We start from the raw sequence: 17,840 nt of genomic DNA on the forward strand, positions 1-17,840 counted from the left end.
AAAAGCTAAATAAAATTTTAAACAAAGTTCACCAAACCATTTTCGAAATTGTACAATACACACACACGCTATTTTATCATAAAAAAAAAGTTTAAAAAATTATTTTGTGGAACAACTTATTCATAAACAAGCCTGCATATAATGTTTATTACTTCCAGTATTAATAGACCAATGTACTCGGCTGTAATAATCAATCCATACAGCTCACATTACTTCAACAGGAATCATCTTAATAGCATTTTCTCACTGTTATTTCCTCTTATACATTTAAACTCTTATGTATTAAATGTTTAAACTTTTTCTCTATCAAGGATATAAAACACTAGCACGTTTTAAAATGTTTAAGAAAGAAAGACAACACTACAGGATACTAATATTTATAATAAAATATGTCAGCATGTACACTGGCATCATGTTAAAACCCCTGTCTCACCTGACAGATTGGGAAATACAGATAAGATTACAAGAGGCAGCACAGGAAACAGGAAGTTGCAACCCATGGAATTCATGCTATGTTCATGTATCTCCCAAAGCCAGTCTAAAATAAGAAATCAAATTTCAGAAAAAAAAAAGAAACAAACAAACTACAATGCACAAAATTATTTCATATTTACATAACTATTACCCATTTCAAACCTCACACAAAAAAATGAAATCCAAGATATTTTTATGGCCAAAATCAAGCACATTTAAAAAACATAATAACAATCAGATATTTTAATACAAATCAATTGAGAATATGAACTTACTGAATCTAGTCAATACTCCAGAAAAGGAGCACACCAGCATTTCTGACAAATAACAATATGCAACAAAATTTTTTACTTTTTATTGTTCTTGGTCAAAAAGTGTTATTTCCCAATTGCTTCTACCTAAAGTAAATGGAAAAGACCTATTTTTCTTTTCAAATTTTGCTTTTGTGACCTGGGAACGTATAACAAAAACATGATGGGAGACTATATTTGGGGATGATACATAAAAGTGATTTACATTACAGTCACAAATCCTGAAAACTACTCACTTCTAAACATTTTTGTCCATTTTTGTATAATCTTAGTATAAATACATGTAAATCTTGATTCATATGTTGTTGTATTCAAAAATTCTTACACAAGAAATTGAATAATATTTTCCAAATCTGCATAGTTGATGTACAGACAATCTGTTATTAAAACTAATTCATTGCTCTCCTGTCATTTTGAAAACTAAAATACTGCACAACCAATCTCTCCTAAGATAATTTCTATCACTGTTTTATGCTGTATATTTCTTTAAAATTTTGATATTACTACTGTTTTTGACTAAAGAAAAATTTTCACATTATGTGATAAAATCAAGTTTTGAAAGTTCAGTGACAGAAAATTTATATCTTAGTGATAGAAAAATGTCATTAATATTAGAGCCAAGTTAGTTGCTACTATGACTGAGTTAACAGTGGGATAGACAGTTAATGTAGCTTTGTAAATTTTATGCAAACGATGCACTAGAGAAAGAAGTTAGTAAGTATGTGACTGTTTAGGATTATTTGCAAAGTTATTGATATAGTTGGTTGTACAGGACATGTAGAGCTTGAAGTTAAAGAAATAAAATGTTTAAATTATCAGCAAATGAATTGGATATTTTTTTTAACTGAATGATCAAAAGAATTTGTCTAAGAACAGAAGTTATAATTTTTCCTAAACAAAAAATATATTTCCAGTAGGTACTTATCTTTACTCACATGTACAGCTATTCCTGTTCAGTTTTGCCCTCTATGTACAAAAAGTGTTTATCATGCCAAAAGTCTTGAACTCATACATACACCACAATCAATAAGGTTGAACTGCATCTTGCATGTAAATCATCATGTGGCAACTCTCCACCAATACAAGTAACTCCCTCTATTCAATTATATTGAACTATCATTTCAAGATTAAGCAGAAAGGAAAATATTGATTTTCAGTAGAGAGGAAATATGGGAAGTCTAGGAGAAATTAAGCACCAATAAGAAATATATTTTCAGTATTGGAAAATAACAACTTCCAATACTGTACATCAATTCCTCTAATTCCTGATGCCTGAATGAAGAGTTTTCTTCAATAGATGACAAACGTGAAACTCCAGGAAAATAAATAAAAGGTGCCCTACTTTATGCAAAGACACCTGGAACAGATTTTGAGAAAAAAGAGACAGGGAGAAACAGACCAAGAAAAGCACTTGATGATTTCAAATGGTAAAGGGGAAGGTGGAGGAAGGTCACATACAGGTGAACAATGCCAGCAAATGAAAATGTAGAAGTGGGAATGGCTACAGGAGGCCACACAGGCAATGGAACAATGAAGAGCACATAGTGGACACAGAATGGAGTAAACTGGGAATAAATGTGGGAAATGGGTAGAAGAGAAAATGACAATAATGAAAAATTACCCTCATAAGCTATCATAGTTTTAGCAAAAAAGATCAACCCAAACGAACCACATGACAAGGAGGTCAACTAATCTGAAAAAAATGTAGATATAACCAACTGATTCAGTTCTGACTATGAAAATCCACTGCCAGGACCTGAAAATGAGGAACAGGAGACTAAAAAAAAAAAAAAAAGATAACCTAGTGTTGAAGTAAAGTGGTAAAAGCATCCAGATATACAGCCACCTTATACTCTTAACATCAAGAAACCACTCCATAAAATAAACCTGGTTGGGTCTTGAAAAATCACCTAGAACACGACATGTAAAATTTATCAGTAGCATGTGTGTCTGATAAAAGATGTACAATGTTTGACCACAAGGGAATAGGAACAGGTGCCCCCATAGTGATTGAAATAAGTTACAATGGTGAAATTGTCAAAATGGAGCATGACATGTTCGTTTAGTACCAGTGGAAGAAGATAAGGCAAAGCATGTTACATCACCATAAACTTCACTGATGAGAATGCACATGAGCCCAATTCAAATGAATAAGGGATTCCATAGAAGCTAAAGTCCTCAAAAGTGACAGAACATTTGTGCAAAAACCATGGAAGTGATAAATACAAGGAAAACGGAAGAAGGTTGGGTTCAAATGAGGTGGGTGTTGGTTGGTGCAAAGAAACTTGGCTATCTGTGCCAAACAACTGGTAAAAAATAAAAAATAAACATGAAATTATTAAAAGACTTGAAAAGGAATCATCTTAAAACAAAATAAAATTCAAATTTTGAATTAAACCTTAAATAGAGTTAAAAAGGCCAATGGCCCTTAAAAATTTAAAAACACAACTAAGGTGGACAGTGCCACCATCACGTATGACACTGCCCAACATCAAGGAAGAACCCAGGGCAAAAATAAGTCTAAAATGGTGCTGTCAATCATGGTCATAATATTGGCATGACAGTAATGTGTGGGCTATTGTAACTTGAGTGCTGCACAGATCACACAATGGTGAATTAGTCCCAGATAAAAGAAAATGATGAGTTAAAAAACTGTGACCAATATGTAACCTAGTCAGGACAACTTCTTCCTTCTGATCCTTATGGAAGCAAAATAGCCAAGGAGCAACAGAAGGTTTGATTTGGAAAAGCTTGTTATCACTTTGCTCACTTCAAGTCGACTGCTAACTGGCACGGAGCAAAGCCTTGAACACAGGACTGTAGTCTATGTATGGAATAGGCTCAACCATGATAGTACCAGCACAGACAGCCATAGCTGCAATATCAGAGAGCTCAATTCCATGAATACCAATACGACTTGGTATCCAGAAAAACTGGATAAAAGTAAATGAGAGAAATTAGCCAATCAGTTTTGAATATCAACAATAACAGGGTGAGAACTAAAGTTAAGTAATTCCAGGGTTATTAGAGAGCTAAGCTGAATAAACAGTGCAATTCATGTACATCCAGGACAAGAGAATAACATACAATTTGATAGTGAACACAGAAAATGTAAAAGGTATTCTGTGCACAACCACTGAACCACAACATACTCTGGCAGATTCCACAGAGTTACCTGATTTCAAACCACCTGTATAAATGGGAATGAAAGAAAGGTTCAAAAGATGTTCAGCAAAGAGAAGATTGTATTTCCAATTGGGAGTATCCAACTTCTTCAGATGACTCAAATAAAGGTCACATTTTGGGATGGTAATAAGCCATGATGGGATGGGCTAACCAGTGGATACAGCAATGTTATCCAAGGACAAACCAAATTCATCCAACTGCACCTGGATACAAAGGCCAAAAAGAACAATGGCAGACTGTTTATTCTGAAAAAGCATGGCCCATTGAGGAAAACACAACCACAGATGGGATGCTGTAGTAAAAATCGAAGTTTTGAAACAAACATTAAAGGCAATTACAAATGGCAGATGTGTAGAAGCAGTTCATGAGACTCAGTGTACAAACTCTGTACTGGAGAAATGCAGAGGACCCTTCTGCAGAGCCAAAGCTCCTGATGGTGAACAGTGTCCACCATCTTCAAGGCTGAGTTCTAGCAGAGCCATACCAGAGACCCATAATCCAATTTCAATCGAATGAGGGTATGAAAAATTTTTAGCGTAGAGTAACCTATGGGTTACTGTCAACCCTCCATGAAAAGTAAGAGAAAAGTAAAATGGAGCAAGTAGAGAGATCAACAGCAGTAAAAGACTGACTACATGCATGAAAAGAAGTATAAGAACCAGAACTGAAGAGAGAAAGGTTGTGATCCAAGAGCACATGCTATATGGAGTGATCCCTCTCATCAATATCTGCACCAACCCAGATGGGATTATGTCCATTAAAATCCTCCAGGATTATAAAGGAGACAGTAACTGCTCAATGAAGGCATCAAAGTCCAACTGAACCTCGATCTCTTAAGAAGAAAGGTAGTGAAAACAAATAGTGATGGTACAACCCAAGGAAACACGTATGGCTACAGCTTCTAAGGTGTATCAAGTGGCAAAGACATGGTGAGCATATATTGATCAACCAGCATGCCACCCTCCATGCTCTCGTCCATCACACAAACTGTAGATTCTGTACAAAGAAAACTGATGAAAAGTGACTACATTGGCAGATTTAAGAAATGTTTCCTGAAAGGAGAGATACACAGAATGGTAAGAATCAATCAAATCCTTAATGTCATCTATATCTGAACAAAAACCTTGGCAGTTCCTCCTGTATCAAAATGGCTATTTTTATTTATGTGGAGGAGAAAGGGGCAAGGATCCCTTCTGTTTTCAACCATGTTTTTTCCTGTACTAGACAGAGGTCTACTAATTTCCATGCATTCTGCCCTGGACAAAGATTCCAGCAATTGAGAGCATGATCGAATAATTGTTTTGCATATCAGGGTTGCAGAAGAGAATGGACCCAAAGAAACATCCAAACCCAAAGCCAAAGGATGTGGAGCCATGCAGTCACTGGAATGAATGAGGAGGACAGAGATGGAAATAAATATAGATTCATCAACTCTATAAAACCATGAAGAGCAAAAGACTCTTCAGATGTTTTGCAAATTACTCTACTGGAGGCACAGAGAGATCTGTCTACACTCCCATTGTGGTACAAGAATGAAGTGCAGCAGCATATGTCTCAGAAGGAGTAGGGAACAATAACTTTCAAGCCTCTATCAACTTCCATGGATCCTGCCCTGGGTTAAGTAGGCAGGTCACTATCTGTGGACAATTGTTCTAGTGACTGAGGGCATGATCGAATAATTGTTTTGCATCTCGGAGTTGCAGAAGATGATGGACCCAAAGTAACACCCGAACTCAAAACCAAAGGAAGTGGGGCCAGGGAGTCATTGGAATGAGTGGGGAGGACAGAGATGGAAGTAAACATTGATTCATTAGCTCTATAAAACCATGGAGGGCAAAATACTCTTCAGGTGTTTTGCAAACAACTCTACTAGAGGCATGGAGAGATTTGTCTACACTCCCGCTGTGGAAGAAGAACAAAGTGCAGCAGCATACATCTGAGAATGAGTGGGGGCAATAACTTCCAAGCCTTTGGGTATGAGATATTGTTCATCGTCTTCAAATGTTGCAGCTCTTTCTCCTCCACCCACTTAGGGCAAGAAATAGAGTAAGACAGGTGTGAACCTCTACAGTTAACACAATGTGGTTCTGGTTCATACTTATAAGCATCATGGTCTTCACTACCACAATGAGCACATGTTAAAGAACCATGACATGATGGAAAAAGTAATGTAATAGTCATTAGCAGAATATTAGTAGGCATCATAATTCCATTCTTATGAGTGGAGATTTGGCATTCTGCAAAAAACGCCTTGGCTGGATAAACTAGCTAGGATCTCAAACTCAGAAATGTTCTTTAAATCCCTCTCAACTATAACTCTTCTTGTAGAATTTAAAGCTGCATGGGGAGTAGCCTTGATGGGTATATCCTCAACAGCCTTTGATTTCAAGAGGAATTTGGTATGTTGTGGTGAAAATGTTTCCACCAAAATGTCTCCAGAGCATAACTTCCTTACTGATTTGGGGGAGCCAGAAAGCCCTTCTAATCCCTTTAGAATAAAAAAAGAGAGATATCTACCCTAAGAATTTCTTGGATAAAGAATGCATAATTAGAAATTGAGGTACAGAATCTGACTGTGATACCGACTATAAAACAGAGTCGTCCATGCCTGGTCATTTTTCGATAACCTCTTTCTTTTTCAGATTTTCATTTTTATTTATTTTTTTCTTGAATGAGGGTATGCATAATAAAGGCAATAAACTTCTTTGCCCACAGACCCCACCAACCATAGAGCCCTAGACTGGTTCTGGGGGAGGTCACCTCAAAGCTGTCAGCCTACAGGAATCTAAGAACAAAGTGGTGTTAGGGTTGGACCCCTCACTCACCAAGATCCTCTCCTCCCCTTTATGGGTCACTACATATGGCAAACATGTAAAGAGGAAGTAAACTGAAAGTACAAAACCGTCTCTGAGAGGTCCCCTATCATATACAGGAATCCACCATGGAGAGAGGAGTGTTGAAAACTACACTCAAGTGGATAAACTAGTGGGTAGGCAAAACAGAAATTCCCTAACCTCAGAATCCAATCAACAGAAGCTGCTACTTCCAGCAGCAAATATGCATGTGTTGAGAAGAGTACAGTCCCAAACGACCAAGCAAGAGTCAGTTATCCAAACACTGGTGTAGAGCATGCACAAGTTAGGCAAAACCCTAACCACCCAACTAAACACATATGATGCTGAAGCAAACCTGAAAGACCAGGAACAAAACTGATACATAACCTTGTAATGAATAAACTAAAGGTAGTACCTGGTCTGACAAGGAAAATCAATATTTAAATGGCATCTGAGACATTAACTTGTTTATCCATAGTCTTGGAGAAAAAAACAACACAAAAACTAAGTGTAATAAAGAGTTTCATGAAAAAGGAGGAAGGTCCTGAAATTGGTTGAGCCAGGACAAAAGAAACCTTGAGTAAAATCCTGAAAGAGATTTGCCTAAAGGCTTGATAGCTCTCTCTGACAGAAGGGTCAGCACAACCTTGGATAGATACAAACAGGCAGGTTGATCCCAAGTTAATGGAAAGGAAACTGGTACAGGAGACAAAAGTGGAGGAGAAAGGAGAAATCCTTCTGACACAAACTGGCTTACCCAAGAATCAGCAGTAATAACCACCACAGAGGAAAAAAATTGGCCAAACATACTTTCACATGACCAGAAACCACATGACAGTCAATAAAACTGCTGATGACAATGAACCCTGACATCAAGGCACACCACAAAATATCAAACCCCTAGTGGTAGAAACTGGTAAAAGACAGGATATTACAGAACAAAAAACAATTGCTGAAGAGATCATGACATCAGAATAAAACACACAAGTAACCACAGCCTAAATGTTCAAATTTGAACTCACAGATTCCACATTTGATACCAAAGATTCTGGAAAACAAACCAATGAAAAAAAGGAGCCATCCAGATGTCATGATGATAAGGTGAAGATAGATGAACTTGTAAAAAGCAAGTGTCATTCTCAATAAGAACCCAACAACTAAAAATTTGGGGCCAAAGAGGGCAATAGTGCCAAGTAGTAGTAAGGTGGGAAAATATACATCCCACAAAAAACCCTCACAGTGGATCAATGGAGTGTCTCAGAAAAGAGGTTATGCTGAACAAATACTGTAGGAGAGTTGTCAGGGTATGATGAAGGTGGGTAAATGGACATGGAAGAAAGAGACATCCCCCCACACTAGGAAAAGTGTCTTCAACCACTGGAAGTCAAGAAAATGTTGATCAGCTTGCTGATAAGACCAAAGCATAATGATCAGAAATCCATGGAGGATGAAGCATCCTAACACCTATTCTCAACTGAGAAATGAAATGCTCAGCAAGAACCCTGATGTTAAGGGGCAGAGAGAAAACAGGGGACTCTAATGATGAGTGTCATTTAATAAAGGAAGGAACAGTATCATGAGAACATGGTGAAAATGAAATAATGGAATATACTTCAGAAAGAGTATCCAAAAAACAGGAGTAAGCCTAGTTTAATTTCTATGAGATGCATGGGAAGGTACGGCATAGTTAAGAGGAGGGAAAAGGCTGTCAAAATCCTCAACATCATGAAGAGGTTTGGACAATGTAAGAAAAGACCAAGCAGTTTTGGGAAAAAAAAGAATACCTCATATAATAATCAATTTTCCAATGAATGGCAGATAAAAAACCCTCAGTCAAAATGCCCAAACCTGAAACCAGTAATGACACTTAAAGTAGCAATAATAACATCAGTAGTTGTTAAACACAAACTTCCAAATTCTCTTAAACCATGAAGAAGTCTAAAATGAGAAAATCAGTAAACAAAGGTAAGTTATAACAGTAACAAACTGTAATGAATGAATGAGAGAAGTAAATCAGTATTTCACAACAACAACAAAAAAAAAAAGTGAAATGAACACATGATAATCGAAAAACATCTGCATTCAGTTACTGGCTAACAAGAAGTGACAGTTTGGTAGAATCAAATAAAAAGAGTCAGATACATAAAGAGAATATGTTGCACTCCTATTGGTGGAGGGTATTGGATGCTTTCCATGCAAGATGCATGTGAACCACATTGATTGTGAGGTACGTGGGAGTTCAAGGTTCATGCCATGCAAACAAATATTTGCACATACAGAACAGCACTGAATGAGAATAGCTATATATGTGAGGAGAGATAGTACACTATATCAGAAACTATTACAACATTGCGTTAAAAGTAGGATAATTTTGTGAAAATAAGTTACGTAGTTTGGCAGGCTAGTTCAATAATATTGTTCAATTCAGAATCCACATACTATGAAAGAAAGACAGCATGAAAGAGACATCAGCCTCAGCTCAAACTAATTTACAAGGTGAACAAATGAAACAGCACACAGCATGTTATTTATCTTACTAGTTATTTAAAGGACTAGGTTTAGCAAAAAACCTATTAATCTTACTTATTGTTTAAGAGGACCAGGTTTAACAATAAAGCTGTTAGTCTCACTTGTGATTTTAAAAGGATCAGGTTTAACTAAAACTATTCATCTTACTTGTTTAAGGGGATCAATTTTTAACAATAAAACTATTTCATCTTATTTGTTGTTTAAAGGAATCAATTTCAACAATAAAATTATTCATCTTATTTGTTGTTTAAAGGGATCAATTTTAACAATGAAATTATTCATCTCACTTATTTAAAAAGACCAAGTTAACAAATTAGGTCATTCATCTTATTTCTTATTTAAATGAACTAGGTTTTACATTGAAAAACCTTTTTACTGAGAGCCATACCATACCATACATAAATGCTGCCTTACCTAATTTATTTGGAGCATTTCATCAGAAGGAAATTTCCAAAACAAAGTTTAGGAGCACAGTAAGGAGAAGAATAAAACCTTAATCCAACTTGCTGAAGATGTGGGAAAACTTGCACAACTATGTTATAAACGTGTTCCATGTGAAATGATGAATTCCTTAGCATTCTGTCAATTCATAGGTGTTGTAGTGGATGGTGATACAAGAATTATGCTAAAACAAAGGAGGTGTACATATTTAAAGGAAATTGTCCAGCTGGAAATGGAATCTGAATCAATAAAAGTTATTGATAAACATTTAGAGCAGCATTCATTATATGAAAATTAACTCAAACTGACAGGAAAAAAGTGAACCATAGAGTAGATGATGTTTCAATTGCAACATAAATCAGCATATTATTGGAACTTAGACAAAAGCCTTTAAATAGACGTTTGTTTACTCAGGACAGAAGATGTAAAAAATGGTTGAGAAAAGATGAGGCAACTGCAATTTAAAATTACACATTGCTAGGAAATGCAGATAAGGTCTTTTAGAAATAGAAATTACTTCCAAAGGATGAAAAGAAAAGGAAATTGCTATAATGCAAAAAAAACTGAACATTACATCTGAGGCTATAATCAACCAATCATCAATAATAAACCAATGAGCTGATATCCTGAAGATGAGAACACTATCTGCCCCAAATTAGATATGACATGCATTACTCAAAGAAACCAATCTACAAACCAAAGAATTAATTAATTAGAAGCCTTGCAACATGTTGATTAATAGCTGTTTTATAGTTACAAATTTTCAGGTAATGAAAGGTTGGAAGTTGCCTAAAAAGAGGTAAAACAAGGTAACATGTTGATTCGAACAGCAAGTAGCTATGAAACTTCAGCAAAAGGAAAGTTGAAATTTTTCTTACCTGAAAATATAATTCAGATAGATAGATACTTTTCTGCTATTACTTTGCATATAACTGCACATGCTACCAGCCTAGAACTCCCAACCCTACACATTTACAAGTATTGCACTAGACTATGATATAATCAATGCTAGAGCCCTCCACCAACAGCAAGGTGAAGAGTGACACAGCCTCCATGCACAGTAACTTCTGTTAATACAAGCACATATTCGTAGTTTTATTCTTGACAAATAAAAATGCACCAGAAGTGAGGAAGAAGAGTAGGAAAGTGATACTGAGAGGTATGTAACACTTATGAAGTTAACATTTTCCATCTGAAATAGATTTAATTTCATAAACATTATTTACTTCTCTGCACTACTAAGAGCAATAATAACATATTAAACATGGTGGAAGTGCTAATACAAATCATTTACAAAGATGAGTTCCTTTCTGTAATAGCAACAAAGTAAAGCCTTGGAGTATGATTTTCAAGAGAACAGAGATTGCCTAGTGAAGCAGCACCTAGTGGGGGATTGTAGCCTTCTTAAGTAGGGAATAGTCTTTACTCAATCTGTTATTATCTATTATCTTCATTACAGAGAGAGAGAGAGAGAGAGCAGAGTATAGGAGATTGGGGAAATACAGTGCCAGTGTTTGGCCAAGGTAGATGGAACACAGAATGTGTAGTAAGGCTAAGACTTCAGGAAACTTCTTTGTGGTAAAATACAAGATGGCTACTGTGACAAGTGGAGTGAGGAGTGGCATTCACCTGTATCCTAAAGCAAATCCAAACTACATTTAGCTGGACATATGTATCAGGAACTGCATGGGAGATATTATAATGATGGTGTCCAGTACTTGTACTACACTTCCAAGTAACATCTCAGCCCTATATCTCAAATGAGGCATGGGTCAAACCACTCTCTAAATGGAAGGAAATGCATCATTTGCAATAGAAATTCTCCATGTCAAAATCCCCAACAGCATGAGAATAGCAGCACACCATGATAATAAAAAAAAAGAAAACCTGGAAGTGTTAAGTATAACTACCCAGCAACCAACCAAGATTAAAAAGAGATAAGCCTCATTTAAACAACCACTGAAAAAAATTTAGAAAAATGGGGAATAGAAGGAAGGAAATGCCAGTAAACATGATGCAGACACCAACTATGGAATATGCAATCTGTTTTGTGGACAGACACAGGAGGAGGAAAAATAAATGAAACAACAAATAAGGTAGGGTATATGTAAAGAGAGTCTGGAATATCTTGCAATGGATCTAACCAAACTCATATGAAAAGTTGGAATGATGACACTTCTGGATGAGAGGAGGAAGAATAAGGGAAGTGACAGAAGTAGAGGAAAAGAAGAAGAGAATAGAAGTTGCAACAGAGGAAACTATGGTTTAGCCAGCCAGTAAGGAGTTATCAGCAGGAACCAACATGGAGTGTCCAGAATGAGAAAAGAAAAGAATGAAGACAAGTAGGGGGATAAGAAAAAAGTTGGACTAGGCCTGACAAAACTTATACCCAGTTAAAGCTGAAGGAAAAGGAACAGTAAACCAGAAAAGAGGGAAATAGAATGTTGAGAAGAGTGATAAAAAGAGTAAAAAGTCCAGATGAAAGGACAGTGACTTCAACACCAGAGGAATGAGAGATCAATTGATAGTTAGTATCTTGGTGAGCCTCAAGAGGCGATCCATAACAAGACTCAGGAAACCCAGAGCTATCAGATGTAGTTGTATAGACTGGGCCCAAAAATGGAGGTCAATAGTGTGAAAACAGGGACAGTGAGATGAAGTGTCTTCCTGGTGATTGATAAAGAAGACAATTGCAAAGTTGACTGTACAATCAAAAGACATCCATGAACCAGCCTAAGAAAAATATCCCAAATCAAACATACCAGCAAAAGTTTTAAAATGGGAATGAAAGGGATGATATGTCATTGGTATCTATGACCTGCATTTGCATAAGAGTTGGGAAATCCCACCATCTCATTGAGGTGGCATCTATAAACAGTAGGTGGCCTGAACAAGAGGAATACCGACATGCTGCAAACTGTTCTAAGTCCTTCCCTTTCTGCTATAAAAAAATCTGATGTTTTACTAATGTGCATGTTAGTTGGAAAGTACAACTTGTGCATTTTCTAGCACATTAATTGGAAACTGCTACAAGAAAGGTTCCTCAATTTGCTAATGCATATCATTACTAAAGTCACTATTATTCATCATTATTTAAGTGCATTTCCATGACTACATTTCAGTAACTTTTTAATGCTACATGGATGAACTCAGATAATGGTGGTGATTTTTTTTCACTGTTTTGTATACTCAGCTAAAATTGTGAATGCATATTCAGTATTTATTACCTATATATAATACATATATATACTATTGCAAGGGTAATGGTGTCATGGTAGCAGTTGTAAATGTTGTTAACAATTAGGAACATATGCTAAATGTGTTGCTGTTGTTTACTTTGAATGTATTATTTGTGTCGCCTTATTCTACAAACACTGGTGCACAGCAGACTATTGAAGAGTGTACATACTTAGTAAGCATGTTACTGTGTTGTACTATATTATAGAAAATTATTCCATTCTGATGAAAATGCTTTGTTCCTGCTCGTATTTTGTTACGTTACACTGTGTCATTGATGAAAGTCAGTTACTAAACATGGGATGATACAACCTTTGAAAATAACTTTACATTTGTTTGTTGTAGTTGCATACAGGTACTTGGGTTTATTCTTTGCCATACATTTGTTATTCATTTTGAATAAGTTCTGTGTGGTGGTTAGGTGAAATAAAAGCTAACATAGCAGTAAACTGAAATCAACATTCAACTAAAATATATTCTCTATAAATGGACATGACAAACACATAAGAAATAAAATTTGTAAAAAGTTTTAATTTAAGAAAAGGGTAATATGAATTGTCAAAAAGCACAGAAATAAACTTAATCAAAATGCAAAGATTATATTTGCAGTCTTTCACTCTTTTTACTTATCTCTAAATAACTAATATATACTTGATTCATATCAATTCCAGTACTTCTTATAAATGTTATTGGACTTGTGGTTGCTAACAAGTATATTGAACCTCCAGTGTAGTGCAAATAGGATTTTAGGTTGTATCTACATAAATACTGAATACAAGTCTAAAGAGATTGTAATTTCATTGCACAGGTCACTGGTTAGGTGACATTTGGAATACTATGTTTAGTCCTGGGCTCCTTACCTTAGAAAATACATTAGATTGTTAGAAAGGATTTATAGAAGGGTTACTAGAATGATACCGGGATGGAGGAGTTGTCCTACAAGGAGATGCTGAAATATTTCAAACTGTTTTCTCTTAAAAAGAGAAGAGTTAGGGTGATCTGACTGAGGTGTTTGAGATTGCAAAGGAAATTGGCAGTGTCGATGCCCCATCTTTTTTCACATTTAACAATGAGAACAGTAGTTCTAGGGAACACAAATATAACTTTTGGCAGGGTAGGAGTCATCTTCAGCTAAGACATTTATTTTTCTAACAGGGTGGTTGGCCTTTGGAATGGGCTGCCTTCGGATGTTTTAGAGGCAGAAAATTTGAAGCAATTTTAAGAAAAGGCTGGATAAGTACATGAATTATATGGGTTGGTTTTAAGATTTTTTTAATTTATTTAATTATTTTAATTTAGTTTAAAGGAAGGAAAAGCCAACATGGACCATATGGTTCAATGTTCCAAAACGTGGTATGTTATGTGACACTAAGTGGAAAGCTTCAAGACAGTCTAGGTTTCAACTACAACAGTACAAATCAAAAGAAGTAACTACCTCTTTATATATATCTCTAGTTAGGCTTCACAACAGTATGCATAGTTTTGCCTTTTTGTATCCTCATCAAAAAGTAACAGGCACATGTAAAGAAAAACTTTTCAGAAAAGGTGATAAATTTAAGGATGGCTAATATTAATTCCTTAAATATAATGCCAATAAGATAACAGGGACAGCATTAACATCATTCTACATGCAGATGCCATTCCTACCATTTTGTTCATATTATTTTTAAAGCACTGATAATATCCATTGCTAAATTTTCTTCCAATTTTGAAAAGGTTTTTTTTTTATACTTGTCTTCTTGGTTTTGTTTTCTTATGCAGTTTTAATATATAAAGGGAGGTTACATTTATAACCAAGATCTAAATACAACAAGGTTCCAACTGTATATGCAAAAATTGCTCATTTGGGTTGAGAAAATATTTTATGTAGAAGAGCAAACAACGTTTCGACCTTCTTCGGTCATCGTCAGAAGAAGGTCGAAACGTTGTTCGCTCTTCTACGTAAAATATTTTCTCAACCCAAATGAGCTGTTTTTGCATATGTATTTCTCTACAAGTGGGTTTTATCAACATCACTGATTATTATTTCATCAAGGTTCCAACTGTAATATATATTATCTATCATTGGCTGGCAATTCCTGTTTCACTCTGTACCTAAGCTTTTTAAAGAAACACCTAATTTTTTGTGAGCAACCAAACTTCTGGGGTACTTGCATCATTTAGACTAAAATAATTTTTTTTAATTATCACTAGTTATGAATATTTATAACAGCAGATATTCCATTTGAAACTACGTCACCTCAATGAAATTGGTTGACATCCTTTTTCTAGTTTTTTAGTTATGTAATAAAAAGAAAGTAGAAGAAAAACATGAAATTCAAACTTTTTGCTATGATATATTTACAGACGTTTCCAAAAATTGAGACTCGGTCACTACATGGGCATTGTTATAAAAGGAAACACTGTGTAGTGTTGTAAAGTTCTAATGACCTACTGAGCAGATATTTAAAACACCATTTTAATGAACAATATGAGCCATCCCTAAAAATGCAGTACGCTGCCTGCCTGATAGCCTCTGAATCTTTTATGCTATATTTTGAAGATGTCAGAACACAATTTTAACACTTACTTTACACTCTAATAGAGAGTTTTAAGATTTTATATTCCACAATAAACTGATTTTTAAAGAAGTAATTAAACTAAAAATCAAATTATAGAATTGAAGTAAAAATAGATAACTGTACATTTCACAAAAATGTAATTTATTAAAGATGATGGTTTTGCCAGTAGAGTACGTTTGTTTGAAGTTAAGCACAAATCTACACAATAGACTATATGCACTCTGCCTACCACAGCCAGTAAACATGTTATCAGGTACAGACAAAGCTATGAAATAAATGCATGTACAGTTATCTTTACTTTTTTGTTCAATTCTGTAATAAAGGAGTTTCATCATTCTGACAGTTCAAGTCAAATTGGTTTGGCATGGCTAGGTGGTTAAAGCACTTGACTTGTAATCTGAGGATTGCAGATTTTAATTCCTGTCACAAGAAACATGCTTGCCCTTTCAGCCTTGGGTGCATTATAATAAAGTTACAGTCAATCCCAATATTCGTTTGAAAAAGAGTAACCCAAGAGGTGGCAGTGGGTGGTGACTGACTACCTTCCCTCTAGTCAAACACTGCTAAATAATGGGCAACTAGCACAGATCGCTCTCGTGCAGCTTTGCATGAAATCAAATTGTTTATTTATAGCCATCATGAGATAATTACTTTTATTTCTACGTTTTCATTTATTAAACTTTTAAAAATGTATAATGGATTTCTTCTCCTCACAACATATAAGTCAAGTTGCTGACGCAAGACCAGAGATCTTTAGGTGTTACTAATACTATTTGTATTAGATCATAGTTGTACTCTTAGTTTTACTAATACTTAGTAATACGTAATTGCAGTTTTATTCTACTAACAACTAGATTTTACTAGCTTAATTTTAACTTAGTTTAACTTTTCAAGTTAACTTTAAGGGATAAGGCTGGTTATTTAAGTTTTCAAAAATAAAGATCATTCACAATAAATTTAACTCAAAAGGTACACTAATATTGATACCGTTACATACATGTACTTACTTGATGCGTTGGCTGAAGGTTATTTTAGTTTGTCATTGCATTAAGCTGAACTCAAAGTTCCTAAAGTATTAGAAACAATTTCTAATACTTCCAATTCAACACCATTATCGACACAATATTATCAAGTATTTCGAAAGTAATAAATATATCTTTATTGCCGTCCTATCCGACCATTTTGCCATCTAGTGAAATTGGATTTAACTACATAAAAAAATATCGGAAACTGAAAACAATTTAGCACATGATGATAAAAACATGTAGGTACAAAAAACCAATTAACAACTAAAGTAAAAACTTTATAGTCTGAGCACTTTAAAAAAGTAGGCCTTTTTCATCAGGGAAAACTTTTCGAATCAAGATAACATAAATAGTGAAAGAAGCATTCGTTAGGAAAATTGGAATTAAATTATAATATCATCAGACCTGTTTGTTTAGAATTAAGCACAAACCTACACAATGGACTATCTGTACTCTGCCCTCCACGGGTATCGAAACCCGGTTTTTAGTGTGGAAGTCCGCAGACATGCCAGTGTGTCACTGGGGAGCCGTCAGAACTGACCTTCAAAAAATATAAGGAGTACAGTGAGGTAAAAGTAACAATTTAACGACGTGGGTAATCAACATATTGTAATAATAAGTTGTTATACAACGAAAAATTAAAGTGAAATACATAATGTAGAGTAGAAGTTGTACTTTAGTGCTGAAACAAATCGTATGTAATAATCTATGGACCTATAACGCTAAAATCAGTGGCTCGATTCACCTAAGTGGATACAGCAAATAGCTCAATGTGACTTTGCTATAAGAACCGCAAACACACGTACGCATTCTAAACAATAAAGTGGCTTTGGGTATATCGTTGGTAAGCAAAAAGTTACAATTTAGATTGGGCCACTTAAAAATTATAGCGGGGAGCTGATTTCAGAGGATTACGAACTGGTAGACTTATTAAATTATATGTTCTTCCCAGTTTTACGAAGAAAGATATAAGCGTTATGCCTCAACTAGAGTATTTAATGTATGGGAAAATAATGGTGTAAAATATATCATTGTTTTGTTCCGAAATTGTAAGAGAAACCAAAAAGTTGATAAGTCCCATAGATTAGACAATCTTTATCATAGAGTTTTAAATAACTTTTATTTGTGAACCGCTAGGTCATTGAGCAGTAGAAAAGTATTAGTAAATTGGGGTTGGAAAATGTTTGTTTGTTTTGGGAATTAAGTACAAAGCTGCACAATGGGCTATCTGTGCTCTGCCTG

The 17,840-nt window shown here is 35.1% G+C and overlaps 1 protein-coding gene across 2 annotated transcripts in view; it reads right to left on the reverse strand.

Moving 5' to 3' along the window:
* The window catches only part of LOC143234119 (dyslexia-associated protein KIAA0319-like protein), a 122,206-nt gene extending 105,426 nt beyond the window's left edge, over positions 1–16,780 (reverse strand). Inside the window, exons 1-2 of one of the 2 annotated variants that reach the window (XM_076471201.1) lie at positions 16,581–16,780; positions 434–538 (exon numbers count right to left, since the gene is read on the reverse strand). In XM_076471201.1, the coding sequence (XP_076327316.1) occupies positions 434–509 (76 nt within the window). In that variant the 5' untranslated portion in view covers positions 510–538; positions 16,581–16,780. Of the gene's footprint in view, positions 1–433; positions 539–16,570 lie in introns of both variants that reach the window. The other variant, XM_076471202.1, reaches the window with a different exon arrangement.
* Positions 16,781–17,840: the final 1,060 nt, after the last annotated feature.

This window comes from Tachypleus tridentatus, chromosome 12 (assembly GCF_004210375.1).
Source record: "Tachypleus tridentatus isolate NWPU-2018 chromosome 12, ASM421037v1, whole genome shotgun sequence".
In the NCBI taxonomy this organism is placed as follows: domain Eukaryota; kingdom Metazoa; phylum Arthropoda; class Merostomata; order Xiphosura; family Limulidae; genus Tachypleus; species Tachypleus tridentatus.